Source organism: Syngnathoides biaculeatus, chromosome 7 (assembly GCF_019802595.1).
Source record: "Syngnathoides biaculeatus isolate LvHL_M chromosome 7, ASM1980259v1, whole genome shotgun sequence".
Taxonomy (NCBI): domain Eukaryota; kingdom Metazoa; phylum Chordata; class Actinopteri; order Syngnathiformes; family Syngnathidae; genus Syngnathoides; species Syngnathoides biaculeatus.
The window spans coordinates 27,979,415-27,998,046 of NC_084646.1; the positions used below are offsets into that span (position 1 = coordinate 27,979,415).

The 18,632-nt window shown below is 39.2% G+C and overlaps 2 protein-coding genes across 8 annotated transcripts in view; one reads left to right on the top strand and one right to left on the bottom strand.

The window, feature by feature from the left end:
• The window catches only part of bcar3 (BCAR3 adaptor protein, NSP family member), a 107,745-nt gene extending 101,772 nt beyond the window's left edge, over positions 1–5,973 (top strand). For 4 of the 5 annotated variants that reach the window (XM_061824281.1, XM_061824282.1, XM_061824283.1 and 1 more), the window contains 3 exons: positions 418–529; positions 844–1,047; positions 1,221–5,973. In XM_061824281.1, the coding sequence (XP_061680265.1) occupies positions 418–529; positions 844–1,047; positions 1,221–1,399 (495 nt within the window). In that variant the 3' untranslated portion in view covers positions 1,400–5,973. Of the gene's footprint in view, positions 1–17; positions 530–843; positions 1,048–1,220 lie in introns of those variants that run through there. The other variant, XR_009795629.1, reaches the window with a different exon arrangement.
• Positions 5,974–6,128: 155 nt separating this feature from the next.
• The window catches only part of fnbp1l (formin binding protein 1-like), a 55,156-nt gene continuing 42,652 nt past the window's right edge, over positions 6,129–18,632 (bottom strand). The window contains exons 8-17 of one of the 3 annotated variants that reach the window (XM_061824288.1): positions 17,976–18,122; positions 17,629–17,850; positions 16,865–17,035; positions 15,961–15,975; positions 15,509–15,618; positions 15,034–15,166; positions 14,390–14,481; positions 13,435–13,610; positions 12,462–12,499; positions 10,788–10,976 (exon numbers count right to left, since the gene is read on the bottom strand). In XM_061824288.1, the coding sequence (XP_061680272.1) occupies positions 10,836–10,976; positions 12,462–12,499; positions 13,435–13,610; positions 14,390–14,481; positions 15,034–15,166; positions 15,509–15,618; positions 15,961–15,975; positions 16,865–17,035; positions 17,629–17,850; positions 17,976–18,122 (1,245 nt within the window). In that variant the 3' untranslated portion in view covers positions 10,788–10,835. Of the gene's footprint in view, positions 8,254–10,787; positions 10,977–12,461; positions 12,500–13,434; positions 13,611–14,389; positions 14,482–15,033; positions 15,167–15,508; positions 15,619–15,960; positions 15,976–16,864; positions 17,036–17,628; positions 17,851–17,975; positions 18,123–18,632 lie in introns of those variants that run through there. The other 2 variants (XM_061824286.1, XM_061824285.1) reach the window with 2 other exon arrangements.

Below are 18,632 nucleotides of genomic sequence, written 5' to 3' on the forward strand. Positions count from 1 at the left end.
GTCATCATGTTGTTCAGATTTCAAGGATTCAAACAAAGCTTCTTGGAGGGAAGTGGAATAGAGTGTCATCAACAGGTTGCAACAGAGTGTTAAAAAAAGGGACTGGAGGAATAACAGAAACGCACAGATGTGGACATCTTTGAAAATGGCTTGTTCATTTCATGGATGGTTGTGAATTTTCCCATTCAGCTCCTTGTTAGAGAAAAGCAAGTTGCGCAAAACAAACTGAAACCTTCAAATGTGGCACATGTGCATCCAAAAGTTCAGAGAACTAATTTACTCTGCCTGTAAAGATTATAGAATATTATAGATTGATCCTCAAATTTCACGTGATCGAATGACAAAGACAAAGAAGACCTACATTTGACATTAAGTTCATGAACATTTACATGCGGATATTTGTTGTCCACTGTGCAGATCAGTCGCCTGGAGGAAACGTGGAAGACTCTAAGGAGGAACTACACACAGACTGCAATTAGCTATGAGAAAACTCTAAAACCTTTCTACAAGAATCTCTACGAGGGAACAGGTATGCACATGACAACAAATGAAACAAAAGCGTGTCTGTGTGTGTTTTTATACAGTTGTGGTCACACGTCACACCCTGGACCGGTCTCCAGTCAACTGTATAAAGTACATTCACACACGCATATTGACCACTTAGGTCACAGGCTGGCAAAGTACGGGCTGGGCCACAAACAGCCCACCCTTAAATTTGACTTCTTTCAACCTGCATGGAACGGTTGGTTCAATCTTGGTAGAGGGACTTAGTTTTGAGGATAGAGCACAAGGTTCTTGGGCAATCTAAAGTACAGTAGTTTTTTTTTTTTTAATGTCCTTTAGCCCCTTGTCCTGCTGTGGTGTGTGTTCCACTCCTGGTGCCGCTCCTCACCTTGCTGGAGCGTCCTTCCATCCCGGCAGAGGGGGCGGAGCTGTGGGAGACCAGCGACCAGGGCTGTGACATCATGCTGCGTCACCTCGAGGCCGCACGCCACGTGGCACATCATGCTCAAAGCTACACTGAGAATGCACAAACAGTCATGCATGGTAAACCAAATCATTTCACTCAAATGAGATTATATACAAGATGCACAAAGTTTGGGATACTCAGCTGAATTGAATTTGATTTTCTGCGACTTGCGTAACTGTGTGTGTTTTGCAAATCAATCCAGTGGGTTTCCATGGACTGTATGTTGAAAAGTGTGAACGTCCGTTTTTAGGTTTCCAATGCGATGAAGACCTGCTGGAGGTGTTCAAGACGGACTTTCAGCTACGGCTGCTGTGGGGGAGTCGCGCCGCTTCAGTCAACCAATCGGACCGCTACAGCAAATTCAATCTCATCCTCACTGCCTTGTCAAGAAAGTTGGAGCCCCTGCCCAAAATACACACTTTAATTTGACTTCCAATGGACAGCAACAAACAGAATGTATAGGCTTACAGACTGCTTCACTTTAGCCATTTAATGTGACATTGGTGAGAAATAGAAGAGCTAAAACACTCATTAGCAAAGACAGGGGAAGGGAGAATCTGAATCAGGTCCATTCTTTGTTTTTCAGCTTATTTTCATCTAATTTGATCAATAACGGTAGATTCCTGTAAAAAGGAAAATTTAAATTTTTTTGTGTTGCAAATCCTGAAACTGACAATGAATTCTATTTTCAAAAAAATTTATTGATAATTTAAAATTGTAGGCATTTATAGTTCATGCATTTTTTTATTGACAGTGAATGATGGTGGCCCACTGAAATTAATTTCTTGCAGGATCCTTAAGACATAAACAGGTTTATAAAAAACTTTATGTTGCCCTTCAAACCAATGTATTGATCAAAGGATATGAAAACAAGCGTTACATTTTGGGAGGAGGCCAGCATATCTACACTACATACAGCCAGACAAAATATTCCGACAAATGTACAGATTCATTTTCAAAGGTTGTAAACTATAACCTGAACGACTTCATTGCCACTCAATGATACAACGTAATGTTACGATAGAGCTCGTGCACCTACGTCATAAAATCACGTGACTTGTTTACCTTGCCATATTGCCAGTCAAGCTAAGCATTGTTTAATGCTAAGTTGGTTGGAGACGACACGGAAATATGTCTTGTAGCACGACGCCCAGAGTTTTGTCCGATATCGTCAGACATTTAGAAGGTGAAAATAAATGACGGTACGTGGAAAAATTAGATAAACTCGGCATAGAGGACCCGTATATAATACTGAAATTGATGTTTTTGCCAATAAGAAATTGGACTGTTAATTCGCTTTCGCTTGTCTTGGACAACTGGATATACACATGGATCTGGTGAGTAAGTCATCGAGATTTACACAGAAAAGTTTGAAAGCGTATAAAAGTCTGGACGCATTCGAATACTTTGCTGGATCTGTTCTTATCAGAAATACATCGTACATAGTGACGCTTTTGACAGCTCGTGGACGCGGAAGTGTGTTTGGCAACACGTTAACCATTGCCTGAATCCATTGATCTTTTCAGCTAGTATTCAATACAAATACCAATATTTAAATAAATGACTCCTGGTTTTACAGAAACTCACATTCATTAACTTTGATTTAAAAAATAAAGAGGACGGAGTTGTCTCCACGGAACGTACACTGAAGCAATTGCAGTCACACTTAACCTCCGTAAACCTCTGCGACAGATAGTTTTTTTTTAAGATGCATTGTTCTTAATGAGCCAACTTGGCGTTAAAAATACTTTTTGGGTAATTTGAGATTGAGAAGAGTAATTCCTACCTTAAATGAAACAATCGCAACACAGGTGTGTGTATTTTGGTTAGGCACCATCCGTCATGTTTAATTGCCGAAATCCATTGATATTTTCTGGTCTTTTCAGCTGGTATTCCATAGAATTATCTCTTTGAATATCTGTCTCGTCTGTTGTGACAACCAACAGCACAACAGATCTCGGGTGTTGTAAATATTGTCCTCCGGTTCAATGTCTCCCACAATGTCGAGGAGCTCTGTTTGACCAGCAATATGGCGCCGTGAAAATGGTGACGTCATGTGCATGAGCTCTATAAAATGGTATTTTAGTGAGGCTGATCTTGTGGTAGCTATTGTGAGCATAATGTGCTGTTTGTTCATCATTTCCACTTCGATTGTCATGTACTGTATATGTTGTGTTTCACAAAATAGTTTCCCCTCCATTCCTTCAATGATGTGTTGGAAGTAGCCAGAATAAGAAATGCTTTAACTTGGTCACTACTTGTGGATTGTAAATTTACAAAGAACCTTGTGCGTCTTTGGAGTGCCACGGCCCTGTAAAGGCACTATGATGAAAATGACAAAGACGTTTTTGCACTTTTTTTTTTAAAAGAGCAGACATATGTGTATAAAGTCCATCAAAATAGCTAACTAAAACCAACAAATAATTGTGTAATAATTGTTGGACTCTCCTGAGACAACAAAACCACCAAAAACTAAATGGGCCCCCAACATGCTTGATAAGTGAAACCACATGAGTTCAATTCAAAATGTCTAAAACAGTTTGTGTTTGTGTGTAAATGAAATGATGCGGAAGTATTTTAAGTTGCACATACTGTAAAGCATTCACTCCTTTGTTTTGTATATAATTGAGGAAGAAGAAAAAATATCAATGAATTTGAATGTTTATATTCTGAACTACTGTGGTAAGCTTAATATATATGGTACATTTCTGTGGAGTTTGTATTTGCATACATCATAGAAATGCACAGCTTGGAAAAGTTGGCTCCAAAATACATTCATTCTGATTCTTTACATGAGCAAAATTTATATTAAATAAAACAATCAAGGTAGTGTATAAATAGTGCTAATAAAAATATGGAATTTACCATGAAGCAATTATTGCTCTTTTTATGGGCTCCAAGGGATTTGGACCATGGACTCAAAAATGAAAATTGGTCAAATGTGACCTACCATCTTATTATTATCAAAAAATGAAGCACAAAAATGAGTTGATATGAGACTTTGATTTGGCATTTGGTTCTATATAAATGAGATGTGAATATGTTTGAAGGAGGCCATCAAAAAGAGACAGCAAAAGTGTAAGGTGGGGAAGGCACTGTCCAGATCTCTACCCAATAGAGCATGCTTTTTACTGAATGAAGACTGAAGTGGAGGCAGCAAGAAACACAACCAACAAACAAGTGAAGGTGGTAGTGCAGTATCTGCAGAACGCCTGAAGGTCCATTAGAAATTGACCGCAAATGCGTTCCATCCAAATCACAACGTGGTCCAAATATTGTCTGAAAATGCAGGCACTCATGCATAAAATGTCCGCAAACCCGAAATGCTAAGTGCAACATCACAATCTCTTGTTTTATTTCACTTGCTTGCTCTTGTTTCAGGATAAATACATCTGGACACAGCTCTACATACTACTGATGAGTCAGTAAAGAGTCAAATTTGGTCATTGTAGTCATTTTGTAATAACAGACTGAAACCAAAAGTATTCATTCTTGCTGGCTTTATTTCAGCAATATTTTACGAGTTGAAAAAGGCATTTAGTCCACAAAAGTGTCTGACAACATTCAAAGTGTAAAAAAAAAAAACAGTGTGCATGAGAATGGGGGCTGGGGGGAGTACTGCCTTTGGTTATAACAACAAATACAACGTGGTATAAACACAGAGTATGATCAGGACATGACAACCTAAGTAGTGTACCTATGTGTTTTGATTACTGAGACTTTACTTTGAAGGGTGGTTTCATCAGTACATTTACAAGAAAGAGGACAGTTATCTGTACATGGAACATGGATTTTACAATGCCTCCAGGACTAACAAGATGAATACACTTCAAATCAAAGCGATGTCAAGAGTATTGTGAATGTTTTTACTGCATAGTAGCAGTACTTTGAGGAATTCAATAAGTGGTGCAGTTTATATAAGACCATGGTCCGATTCAAATCAAATTTAGTAAAACCGATTTGCTTATATATACAACTGTATCTTGTGTTCTGTATATTCAGGATAATTATGTATGATGAAGAATCACTGATGGTGTCGTGGTACACAGGCCTGCCTTTGTTGCGGGCAGTGTGGGATCAATTCCAGCTTATATCTGCCCTGCGACTGACAGTTCAGGTTGTAGTCTGCCTTTCGCCTGAAGCTAGCTAGGATAGGCTCCATCTTTCCCGCAACCCTTGTGAGGATAAGCGGCTTAGATAATGCCATGACATGGCATTATGTATGATTCTCTTCATAAAAGTCACATTAAAAAAAAGTGAGATCTTGTAACAGTTGTATATTCCAGCAGCAGGTTCAAGGACGGAAATACACCTATGAGTGCATTAATTTAGTTTACATAGTAAAGTGAAAAAATAAGCATCACTGCAACAATTGTGAGTGTAAATAACTAATTGCTGTTTTTTTTTTTTCAAGAAATACATTGAAAGGATTAGAATTCAACCTAATTTTGCCTCTCTGCAGAAAATTTATTGGCAACGTTTGGACATTGACATTAGCAACTGGAAGTCAATTAATATTTGTTGTTGTACAAAGAATATGATGGAGAAAATGATTTGTGCGAAATTTCCTTTCAATAATATAGCACAGAACAATTCTGTCAAAAATGTATTTTTCTTCCTAAACTGATACAGCAAGTAGCATTATGCCGCAAGTTTTTTTTTTTTTTTACAATTCCACTGAGTATTACCTGACAAGGAGGGGTCAAATTAAAGCTTCATCTGCAGGGTGGCCTGAAGGTAATTAGGGGCCACAGTAAGAAAATAGATATTTTGTACTTCAACCTTGAGACACATTGAAAAATCAATTGTTTTATAAAGAGGTGGCTACATAGATTAATAAGGCTGAGGGATGTTTAAGTAGCATCGATAGCATCATTATGCACAGTTCACAGTTTCATAAATAAAAAGAACACATATTGGTCAAATATTATGGTTACGTTCAGCAACATTATTTGTCAGAAAAAGGCATTACAGGGAAATTGATTGTTGTGAATTTGTCAACTCAACTCCCACGTGTTTAGAAAAAAACATAGAAACAGTTTTAAACAACTGTAAAAAAAAAAAAAATCGATTGAAAAGGTGAAATCATGCAAAAGCTGTTTATGACAGCTCGTACAAAAAGAGTAGAAAAATCGCAGGTGATTAAAAGATAAAATCACCAGAGGTTTCATTTTGTTCTGCATTGCAACACACGTGTTCAACCCGCACTCAAAAACTGAAACGTTCATTCTTTCGGGTGATCAAATTCAAATGCTGTATTACTCCGGGGTAAAGTGCATCGGTTCTATTTGAAAGTCAATTAATCAATTAATTAGGTGAACAAACCGGAGCACAATCACCATGGAAATACATTCAAACGGAACAGAAAAGATGCTATTATGTACAAGTCATTTAATTAACAACTAACACGTGTGCACTTGGAACACCACACTTGAAAGATGTGTGGACACATCAGCGGCGCACGCACATTCCAAAATAGAAAAGGATTCAAGGGCAATCAAGGCCCGCCAGATGTGAGGTGGCGGCTGACGACGGGCTGATGGGAGATGTAGTCAGGGAGATCAGCAGACATCTGAGCCTCAACAGTCAGCTTGAAAAGCAAAATCTTGTGGAAAGACACTTGAGCTCCTCTTTTGTTGATTTTATTCAAAAAGAAGCAGCCTTGCACTTTGGTGGGGGAGGTCTGCCACCTGCTGGTTAAAATATCAAGTCGCTAAATAAGAGCAGGGCGAGAGGAGGAAAGAGGACCATGGACAGGGTGGTAGATAGTCCTACGATAGTCTTGAATAAAAATGCTGTTTGGGAGGTGGTTGGGAGAACTTTAAATCATACTGGAAATACATTGTGACAAGAAGGATTCCATAGACCGCTTAGTCCACATGAACATGGTGGATCAGGTTATGGCAGACATTTAGAGAGTTAGGGACATGCAATGAAATGTGGGCGACAATTGAACGCAGACATGGGGAGCAGAGTGGCTCAGGCAGGCAGGCATCCCCAATCGAGCACGTGTGATGATAGAAGGGAGGAGTTCAAAACAGTGCGGCACTCATATTGTTAGCAGCAGCAAATACTGAAATCTACAGGACCCCAAAAGAGACCAGGAGAACATTTAATATGGACCAGATGCTAACACATACACGGTGGATTCTAACATGTGGACTAGATCCAAAGCATTTACACCAGATACTAACGTGAGTAGCGGATACAAAAGCGTGTGTACCCGACACTAATGTGTGCGTGTCAGGTAGCAAATCATGCGCACCAAATAGTGATGCATGCACGCCAGGCACGAGCACTTTTTTTCCTTCCTTTATGTGCTTTTAAGGCCTCCGTATTAACCTTTCTTAAGCCTGCAATATATTAGTTTCATTTTCCTCAATTCCAGAATGGGGAGAATGCATTAATGAACACAATTTAAATAATAATAAAATGTCTAAAAACAAGTCATTAGAACTATCTTAAAACAGCAACCTAATGCAGCTGGAGCTCATGGAATGTTTTATTATTGCAAGTGCATTGCAAAAGATATGAAAGGAATCTTCCTCAAAAAGTGAGATTGAGGACTGATTCAGCCACCCTGTATATTATACGCCTGAGAAATCGTAAACGTCAAGATGCTTGTGTCCTAGACTTTTGCACGCAGCCAAATTAGAGAACACTAGTGGAATATCTTCCCTTTGCTGTCAGGAGTTTGTAGCTTGACTGCTCAAAGCGGAACATGACACACGTCCCTTACTGGCCAATAAAAGCAGACTACGTAAACAATGCACGCTGACAGCCCCTCAAACAATCATTTTTTACAAAGTCCAGTGTTGCTGCCATTTTTTTGTTTGAATGTCGTCTTCCTTTTATGACACAGGTGTCAAACGCAAGGCCCAGGGGCCAGATCCAGCACACCATAGGATTTGATGTGGCAAATCATGTGTGTCAACATCCAGGATTCTTGTTAAAATCTGTACCAAACGTCCAAATTGTCATATCATAAATGATAACGTTGAGATATTGCGGCCCCATAACGGCTCTCTGAGAGAAATCGTAACTACAATGTGGCCCGTGACGAAAATGAGTTTGACGCCCCTGTTTTATGATCTCCCCTATTCTTCGGTTATGAGGCTGGAAAGCTGAGGCTGTTATGGATATGAGAGCATGCTGGCATGCAAACTTGCCCTTCTCATTGCCTCTCTCTCTTTCTCCTCCCCACCACCAAAAAAAATCAGCAATCAGCAAGAGCCCTCCACCAGCCAATCAAACCACCTGGCCACCCTGCAGCCCTCAGGAACCTGCACAGTCATATAGAGGAGAGAGTCAGTTCATAAAACACAATCATATATGTGCTTATTATAGACACAAACACGAATAGACACGCAACGTTGCTATTGGATCACAAACCTAATCATATCACACTGTACAGTCCCGTCCTCTTCATTATAATGTACATTTGATGTTTTTAATGTGACAGCATTCGTCAATGTCAATCGGTTCATATGTAGTAAGTCAGATGTGGAAGTAGGTGCATCCTTATTTGGAGAAAGAGCCAACAGATTTTAGATCTTAAACTACAATTCTGGAGTCATTTTCATTGAAACAATGGAATAGGGATTGGTGGGTGACAGGTTAGGGACAAGAGAGAGTAGAGGGAAAGAATAATTTGTTGTTTTTGGTCAAAACAATTTTACTGAAATGCAGACTTTAGTAAAGATATAAAACTAACTTCTAACACACAACCTGAACCGTAAAATCTCAGCTCTAGAAACTTTGTGAATTATTTATCATCATTCCCAGATAGCAGAATTAAGACACTGTTGTGAACACAAGACTGCAATGAAACAAAATCTGCTGGGATGGCACAGATGAAGCAAAAACTAATTCCATGCACGCACACACGCAAACACTCGCGACAACGCAGTAACACAAACACTTCAAAATTATGAGGTGAGTTCAGATAGCATCAGAAGCAATTGAGTTTCAATACAGCAACTTAAAAAACATTGACAAGATATAGCCACTAGTTGAAACCCAAACTAATATATTACTCTAAACATATTCATCAATTTGATCGATAAGGAATGTACAGTCTCTCAGGTACAGTACATGTGAAATAATAGTCTCTCAAAAACAAATAGACACTCACCACTGCAGCATCAGCTGTACAGTTAGTGGAAAAAGCAGGCAGGGCAATGAAAGATGAGAGGAAAACCAAAAGAGAGGAACACAAGACAAAGTCCATGCAGATGTACAGACACGTTCTTCATCGTGAATGCATATAGTGAAGAAAATAAGTATTTGAACACCCTGCTATATTGTAATTCTCCCACTTAGAAATCATGGAAAGGTCTGAAATTTTCATCGTCAGTGCATGTTCGCTGTGAGAGAGATAATCTAAAAAGAAAAATCCAGAAATCACAATGTATGATTTTTTTTAACGATTTATATATGTGATACAGCTGCACATAAATATTTGAACACCTGAGAAAACCAATATTAATATTTGATACTGTAGCCTTTGTTTGCAATTCCAGATGTCAAACGTTTCCTGTAGTTCTTCAACAGGTTTGCAGACACTGCAGGAGGGCTTTTGACCCACTCCTCCACACAGATCTTCTCTAGATCAGACGGGTTTCTGGGCTGTTGCTGAGAAACACGGAGCTTCAGCTCCCTGCAAATATTTTCTATTGGGTTTAGGTCTGGGGACTGGCCAGGCCAAGTCAGAACCTTGATAAGTTTTTTACGGAGCCCCTTCTTGATTTTCCTGGCTGTGTGCTTCAGGTCGTTGTCATGTTGAAAGACCCAGCCACGACCCATCTTACATGCTCTGACTGAAGGAAAGAGATTCTCACAATACATGGCCGCGGTCATCCTCTCCTTAATACAGTGCAGTTGTCCTGTCCCATGTGCAGAAAAACACCCCCAAAGCCCGATGCTACCACCCCCATGCTTCACAGTGGCGATGGTGTTCTTGGGATGGAACTAATCATTCGGCTTCCTCCAAAAACGGTTAGCGGAATTATGACCAAAAAGTTCCATTTTGGTCTCATCTGACCACAAAGCATTTTGCCATGATTCCTCTGTATCATCCAAACGGTCAATGGCACACTTAAGACGGGCCTTGACATGTGCTGGTTTAAGCAGGGAAACCTTCCGTGCCATACATGATTTCAAACCATGACGTCTTAGTGTATTACCAACAGTCACCTTGGAAACGGTGGTCCCAGCTCTTTTCAGGTCATTGACCAAATCCTGTCGTGTAGTCCTGGGCTGATTTCTTACCTTTATAAGGATCATTGAGATGCCACTCCCATTGAGATTAACTGTCATGTTTAGTTTCTTCTAATGATTGCTCCAGCAGTGGACATTTTTTCACCAAGCTGCTTGGCAATTTCTCCGTAGCCCTTTCCAGCCGTGTGGAGTTGTATAATTTTGTCTCCGGTGTCTTTGGACAGCTCTTTGGTCTTGTCCATGTTAGAAGTTTGAGTCTTACTGATCGTACGGAGGGGACAAATGTCTTTATGCAGCTAACAACGTCCCACAGGTGCATCTGATTCAGGATAATACATGGAGTGGATGTGGACTTTTAAAGGCGGACTAACAGGTCTTTTAGGGTCAGAATTCTAGCTGATGGACAGGTGTTCAAATACTTATTTGGAGCTTTTATGACAAATAAATCGGTAAAAATATCATACATAGTGATTTCTGGAACTTCTTTTTAGATTATCTCTCTCACAGTGGACATGCACCTACGATGAAAAATTCAGACCCCTCCATGATTTCTAAGTGAGAGAACTTACTTATTATACTTACTTATATTATTATACTTATTTTCTTCACTGTATATGGCCAGAAGGAAAAAAAGGACAATGGCGCTTCAGATATAGGTGACAGCACCTTTACAGTTCTTCTCCATGGTGATTTCCACATAGGTGGTGGGGACGTAGCCTTCTTCCCCACTCTGCTTCCTCGCCCTGGTCCAGCCGTCGCCTTTATCTTCCTCAATGATGTACAACACCTGCAGGCAAAGAGAAAAGGTCTTATAAAAGAAAGCTGTGAGTCAAACTGTGGCTTACTGAATGCCTGTTTAAATAATGAAGTCACTTTTGCTGTATCTTATTAAATCACAATTTCACATCGGAACTCAACAACTGGACTGGTGCGGATTTATCTTTAATAAATACTCATTGGGTACTTTATTTGTAATCCTACATTAGGTGATATAATGTCCGGTCATTTTCCCAAGGCAATCAATTGATAAAGATAACAATATATTAAAAAAGCTCCTAAAAATGGTGGCGCCAGGAAGTCGTGTAAGAGAAATGGAGGCTATTTAGACATGCAGATGAAGCTTTGTTGAGCAAATAGCAGAAAGAATGAGGGAGCAATTTACAAAGCTGGTAAAGTTGCCAGGAAACTCTTTGCGATGCCACGACCACAACAGGAACGTCGTCAGTCATCGTTCAACAACTTTGTTTCATGAAGAAGAAAAAACAACCGCATACCAACTACTATAGATGACATCACTCAGACACGGTGATAACAATGAGGGCAAAAAGGCAACAAAAGAGAAACCTTTAGCTTGCCGAACTATTTACAAAAGGCTGTTGTAAAGCAGGATTTTACTGTCACTACATTGTTCAAAATTTCACTCTTTCATTTCATTCGCTTACAATAAATGAGGATTCTATCCATGCAACTGTAACCCGTGCTGAATGAAGACTTGATCGCCGTGAAATGGTTGCCGGTCTATTGTTGCGCACATAAAGTGAAACAATAATCATTTTGAATAATTCTCTAAAGTGAAACATATTTAGCTATATATATGCCCCAATTTCATGGATTAAGATGTATTACATTATTATTATGTTTTGCGGCATTGTACTTTGTGGTTTCGGACTGTAGTTCATCATATTTTCACATTTTTGGCTTAGCATGAGTCTACAGAGGCAAAATGCTTCAAAAGATGCTAGATGCTGAGCATAGTTCCGAGATTTTTCTTTTTATACTGCACAATCTACACTGATAATACTTGAGAACTCTTATAAAGCTGCTCTGTTGCATACGTCGATGGTAAAAATTATTTTCCCAAAAGACTAAAAGGTAATCCTGATAAATGGCAAATTGATTACACTTATCTCGTGTTGTACTGACGACATATTTGGTTTACAAGATTGCTTTCGAGTTAAATAACTGAACAAGAAGATAAAACTTTCAAAAATAATTTTCAGATTAATATATTTTTACAAAACCTTTATTAAACACAGGTCAGCAATATTGTTTGCTTAGTTCTTAACATCAGCGTGAACAACCACTGTACACCTTCAGCAGACATCCAAAACCGTGTGAGTGGATTCAGTGGACAAGTGGTGAACACTGTACACTCTCTACTTTATCACATTTATTAAACTACAAAAACATTGATGAATAGTTAAAATGCTGCCTCTCTACTGAGCCACAGCCACAGCATGAATTCAAATGGGAGAAAAAAAATTGTAGTCACCTCATCTTCTGCCATGACGAGGGTTCCCTCATTCTGACCTAAGAGTGAGGAAAACAAACTAATATTTTGTCAAACCAACCACAATGAGAAGCTCATCAAACAACACACGGTGATATTACATTGACATATTTTGGAAAATTACCTTTTAAATGCTTGTCAAAATACAACACAAAACCTGTATGTGTGTATTTTAATGGTTTTTAAGTCATGTAAGGCACACTGGACACTTGTGTATGAAATGTGATATACAAAAAAAAATTGCTTTGCTTTTTTTGCAAATAAATTGGTACAGATGGTAAATTTCACCAAACAAAACTGTGCCGGAAGATCATCGATACAAACACCATTCTCATCTTCAGGAATTCCTTTTCTTCTTTGTTTTGAACAATAATAAAATTAGGCTTCAGAGTACAGTAACACTATCACTAGAAAGTTTTTCCTTTTTTTTTTTGAAGAGTCATACCGATGAGTAAGTTAGAGCAAATACACAAATATCTGTAATATGTGATCCGCATAGCGAGAGTTATGTTTACATCGCACAAAAAAAAACAACTACCAAATGCTCAGACGGTTTATACATCGAAAATAGTGTGATAACCGAGGTACTTTATTTAAAAAAATTGTATGCATAAACCCATTTGTTTGTCAAACTAATCATTTGTAAACCAAGGTTCAACTGCAGATGGCATATATTCTACAGATTGGAGCAAGAATTCACTTTACACATACAAATAAATTTGGATTGTTTGATACGCAATTATCATTATATTAAATGTATTCAAAATAAAATTAATTGTTCCAGGTATTTTGTTCGAGTTTTCTTTCATTGCTGCCTAATATGGTTGCTTACATACTATACAAAACATCCGTTTCAATTAAAAAAAAAAATTGACAAACAAAAAAATGAATAGATTCTGAAAATATTAAAAATAAAAGGTACTCATACTGATGCAAGCAATGTATCTAGGCTTACCGTCAAAAGAGTACAAAGCTTTGCAGTGTCCAATGACAGGTAGTGGGTCGTCGTCATCAAATTCATCATCAAACTCGTGAGGGTCAGTGCTGGGCTGTCCCGGTTGCGGGCGACTGGAGTGTGGATGAGAGGTGTGGTGCTCCTGACTGGTGTCTTCTGTATAACTGCCTTCAGGACTGAAGTGAGAGAAAAATTAGCGTCTGACTCCTCCTTTGCTGTGCTGTATGACTGAACATTAAAAAATGTGCTTCTCTCAAACTTCAGTGTCCCATTTTCCTTTCTGAATTTGGCTAGGTGTCTATTCCAATTTAAATCTCAAGAATGAGAATCCGGCTTCGGATGCGTGCTGTTGTACAGATAATGTCTGGTCATACATATAACGGTAATAATGATACATTAAGTGGCAGCATGGTGGAAGACTCGTTAGTACATCTGCTTCACATTTCTGAGGACCTGGGTCCTCGCTTCCCGTGCCTGTGTGGGTTTTCTCCGGGTAGTAGGATTCCCAAATTACCAAAACATGCATGGTGGGTTGATTGAAGACTCTAAATTGCACTTAGGTGTAAATAGGAGTGTGAATGGTTGTTTGTTTATAAGTGCCCTGCGATTGGCTGGTGACCACTTCTAGGTGTACTCTGCCTCTTGCCCGAAGATAGCTGGGATAGGCTACAACTGTCCCACGACCCTTGTGAGGATAAGCAGCTAAGAAAACGGATGGACGGATAATATATATAATACTTTTTTGAACAGCACCTTTCTACACACTCATGGAGACTGGAAAATCTTTTTAAGGAAGGTTGCCACTGGATTAAATGGACAGGACATCTTTTACTGGATCAAACTATTTTCAGCAGAATGATTTCCTAAATATGTGCCATCCTTTTTTCAATAATGCAATTCTACAGATTACAGATGCAATAATTGATTGAGCCAACAAATTTTGTTAAAGCATTACCTCTCTCTGCCTTGGGGTGTGGGATGGTGGTTGTCGGCACTGTGCCTCCTGTCTTTAGAGGCCTGCTTTCCCTCAACCTCTGACAACCAACCCTGTCAAGTGAGGGGATTTCAGTCAGTTTTGAGAGCACACGCATAAAAACTGAATTTGGCCATGAGAGGGCGCCATCAACACATGTAACCATGCAGTACATCTCGGGCAGGGCAGTTCAGAAGTATGAGCATGTCTGCCTCCCAATTCTGAGGCTCTAATCTCAGCTCTGGCCTTTCTTTGTGGACGCGTTTCACCCATGCTTATGTGGATTTTCTCCAGGTAGTCTGTCTTTCTGACACTTTCCAAAAACTTACATACTAGAATAATTGAAGACTCTAAATTATCCATGGGTGTCAATTTTTATTTTGGAGTGGGGAATTGACAGAGTCAATGATGGTGTAGTGGTACATACGCCTGACTTTGTTGTGGGCAGTGTGGGATCAATTTCCACTCAATGTTGGTGTCAATATGTGCCCTGTGACTGACTGGTGATCAATTCAGTGTATTCCAACGTTTGCTCAAAATCAGCTAGGACAGGCTCCAGGAAAGCTCCTGTTCACATTTCAAGATGATTAAACTACAAATGTATGAAGGGTTTGTTCTTTTCCTACCTCATATTTGTGGATTTCAGAGCGGAGCTTTTCCATGTTGCATATGGTCTCTGATATTTTTGGTTGCAGGCTGTTGGGGTCGCCCATCGGTGGAGTCTTCTCGTACACATCTTTCATTTTGTTCAGGGCATCCCTGGCAGAAACAAAAACCAGAGTGGAGATGTAACCGATTTATAGTGATGAACAGATAAGACGCAAAGTTCAACACAACATAATCCACATACTCTTATCTATTTCTCATTTTCTAATAGTTTTGTGTCCAACCATTTAATTCCAACAATGCCTGCAATTGTCAAAGCACTTAACTACCTCACTACTTGTGTATTTATTGCCACTGAGAAGATATCCCAGGTTTATGTAAATTGTTTTATTTAACAGTTTGCATTCAACGCTAAACCCATCTGGAAATTTTCCAGAAATTCTTTTGTCGTGTGATGGTGTGTGGAGAGGAAATGATAAGGAGTAAGCATCTTACCTCTGATCCATCTCTATTTGGAGCTTGCTGCTGAGTTCATCAATTTTCTGCTGCAACTTCTTCCTCCTCTGTTCAGGGGGTAAGTGGCTGTAATCCTCCACTGATGGAGCCTGGAGGGGAGTTAAAACATTGCAAACATAACTTTGAGTTAATGCACACATGAATAGTGATTCAACCCAACTGTTCTGGTTCCTTCACAAAGAGGACCCACACGACTCATGGGATGACTAAAGTCTGTGTGTGTCGGTGTACTATTATTTGGGGTTTTAGCACACTTTCATCTACTGAAGAAAATACTTGGCAAAAAGGCAAACTATTCTAACTTGGACATGGGGGTTATTTTACTACAGGATAATTTGCTGGCTACTTTTGGGACATCTAAATGGCGATGATACATGCACTGAAACTTACATGGCAATATCTTCTCTCTACCACTGTAAATAGACACTTACCGTCTTGACAGACCACTGGGATGTACACATATTACCAATTCCAGCAAAAGCAAGCAAACAACATGGGATGTTGGTTAGTTGAATGATGATTCCAAGTAGTTGATTAGTCAAAACCCAGTTAGCCAGAATAATGACTAATAATTCATTATGACGATTTAATGCAGTAAATTACTTTTTGATCCATGTTTGTGGTAATCATTTGATTTATGTTGTGATTTGTGTTCGTAACTCTGTTATGTACAATATTTTCAAAAGTTTGTGTCTCGAGGACAAAGCACTGTTGCGCTGAAGATGAGATATGTTATTCATGTGTGAAGTACTTCCATGGCAAGTGTTTTCAACTGTTCAACTGAAAACCACTTGACACAAATGACAAGCGCAAAAAGCCAAACAAAGCTTTGTCTTTAGTACTGTCCATTTGAAAAGGTGCTCTCAGTGGAACCACACAAACACACCTCACTCCAAACTCTGCAAGACCAAAAACAGGAGCACAGCAAATCAGCAAACATCTGATGTTAATCACTGCAACCAAGATGCCAAAACCAAAAAAAAAAAAAATCAAACCTCCTTTCGATTGTGAGTATCGTAGAAATCTGTTATCCATGATTGGAGAAAAACAAAGACATGGCCGGGAATAGAAACCGAAACAAACCAAAATAAAAATAAGTAAAGAAGGAAATAGAGCAAGGTGTTTGCAAGTTGTAACAAAATAATCTAATTTTGAAAGTCAATGCCAATAGCTGCAGATGTATCTTAGCAGCAAACTATTATGAAGTATTGTTTTGCAATTGAAAAGTATTTTCATGACCTGCAGACATCCTGTCGAAAAAAAATACAAAATCATCAAGGCGACATGATCTGCCTGGAAGAAACTTCAACGGCACAATTGTACTTCCTGTCTCACCCCTCTTCTCAGACCCTTCAAGTTCTGGGGAATTCTGGGTACTGTAGTCTTTATGTCAGACAGATACTGGTTCATTCGATCAGAGCTGAATCGATTTGTAGGGAAAAATTGTGAAGAAGGTCGTGGAGAGGAGGAAGAAGAAGGAGGTGGAGGAGGAGAGGACAAAGGGGACTGGCAGGGAGCAGGAAGAAAGCATAAAAACGAAAGTCAGGATGGCAAATTCTTTGGATGATGTCATTCTTCTGTAGTAAGCAGTTTTTATTCTTTATTTCTTGTCATCATTTTGTAACTTGTTCAGAATGTGATTTGGGACAATCAGTTAAGTTTTCAAAGGAGTGTGGTAAGTGCTACAAAATATGCAATAAAGTAACGTATAATGGACGTCTTGCAAGGCCGTTGATGCCTCAAACATACAACCGAGACAATAATTAACCAAAAATGTCCTCATGAAGAAAAAGGGCAAGGTTCATGAGAGTACCAAAGCTTTGAGACAAATGCTGGGTGAGTGACAAAAACCTGTCAAGCTGTGAAATGTATGATACACAGAACTGAACAGATTCAAATTACAAAATTATGCACTAAAGTGCCTTGTGTGCGAGTCAAAGGGTAATGCAGGCTGGGAAATTCACCTGCAGATAATATTTAACCTGAGTTAAGTGTTAATTCATGTTTTAAATTTTTTTGTGTGCGCCAGATGCATGTTGCTCCTTTATGACATGAATACAAGAACTGATGCATTTACGAGCTCATGAAAATACATGTACCTTTGGTTTCTTCCCAAAGAGCCAGAGTTTGTTCTTGGTTTTGCTCATTGTGTGTTTTGGGTCTGGTCGTGGACCCGGGGCCCCATCTCGCTCTCCTTTGGGCGTATTGCTGATGGCCCCATCGGACCCTGTTCTACTTAAATTCTGACTGAAGTCTTCAAAGGGGAAATCGCCTGGAGGGTCAAAGCCAGACTTAAATGACTCCACAACAATGCCTGAATCCTGGAGGAAGGAGACATATTTGCAATCTTGAGAAAAAATACAAAACATTAACCACATAAAAACAGGCGATTAATTGTCATCTCTCTTTAGTAGATCTAGTGAGATTGTTTGAAGCTCTTACACACCCTTCTCTCATCAACAGCTTTGGCTGCAGAAACCATTCCTTCTAAACACTTGGAAATAATGGGAATGACTCTTCGTTCTGCTTCTGCAAAGTTTCTGTAAGTCTCCCCAAGTTTCACTGTTCGACGCTGATCCATATCTTGCAGATTCTGGAAGACAAGCAACAATGCTGGAGCGTATTTTATCCAACTATTTGCCCATGTCGAAATATTAAAATTGATCTCTACAAGCCATGATTTGTGAAGATTTGAGTGCCTGCTGCCTCACGCAGACAGGAACTGAAGTGCAAACCCTCCTTACCCCTCCCTGTAACAGACACTACTGCCACCTGCTGCTCAGAGGATATTCAAATCAAACTGTCACTATATCGCTAATAAATTAGGTTGAAGAATGTCAAGGTGGACTTTGTATCGGTAGATTTCTCTGTATATGGCCCTCTGAAAATAGTTTTTTGAAAATCCCTGCTTTTCAGAATATGACAAACAAGACAAAAATGAACTTCTCCAACTTGAATAAAGATACATTTTTCACCCATATTGGAAACTGTTGCTAAAACAAAATTTGAACGCGATACAACTAAAACAGCAACATGTTTATGATATAAAAATGGTTAGCAGAGCAGTGGGTGACTATCAATCCATAGTAGATTGCGCACTGTT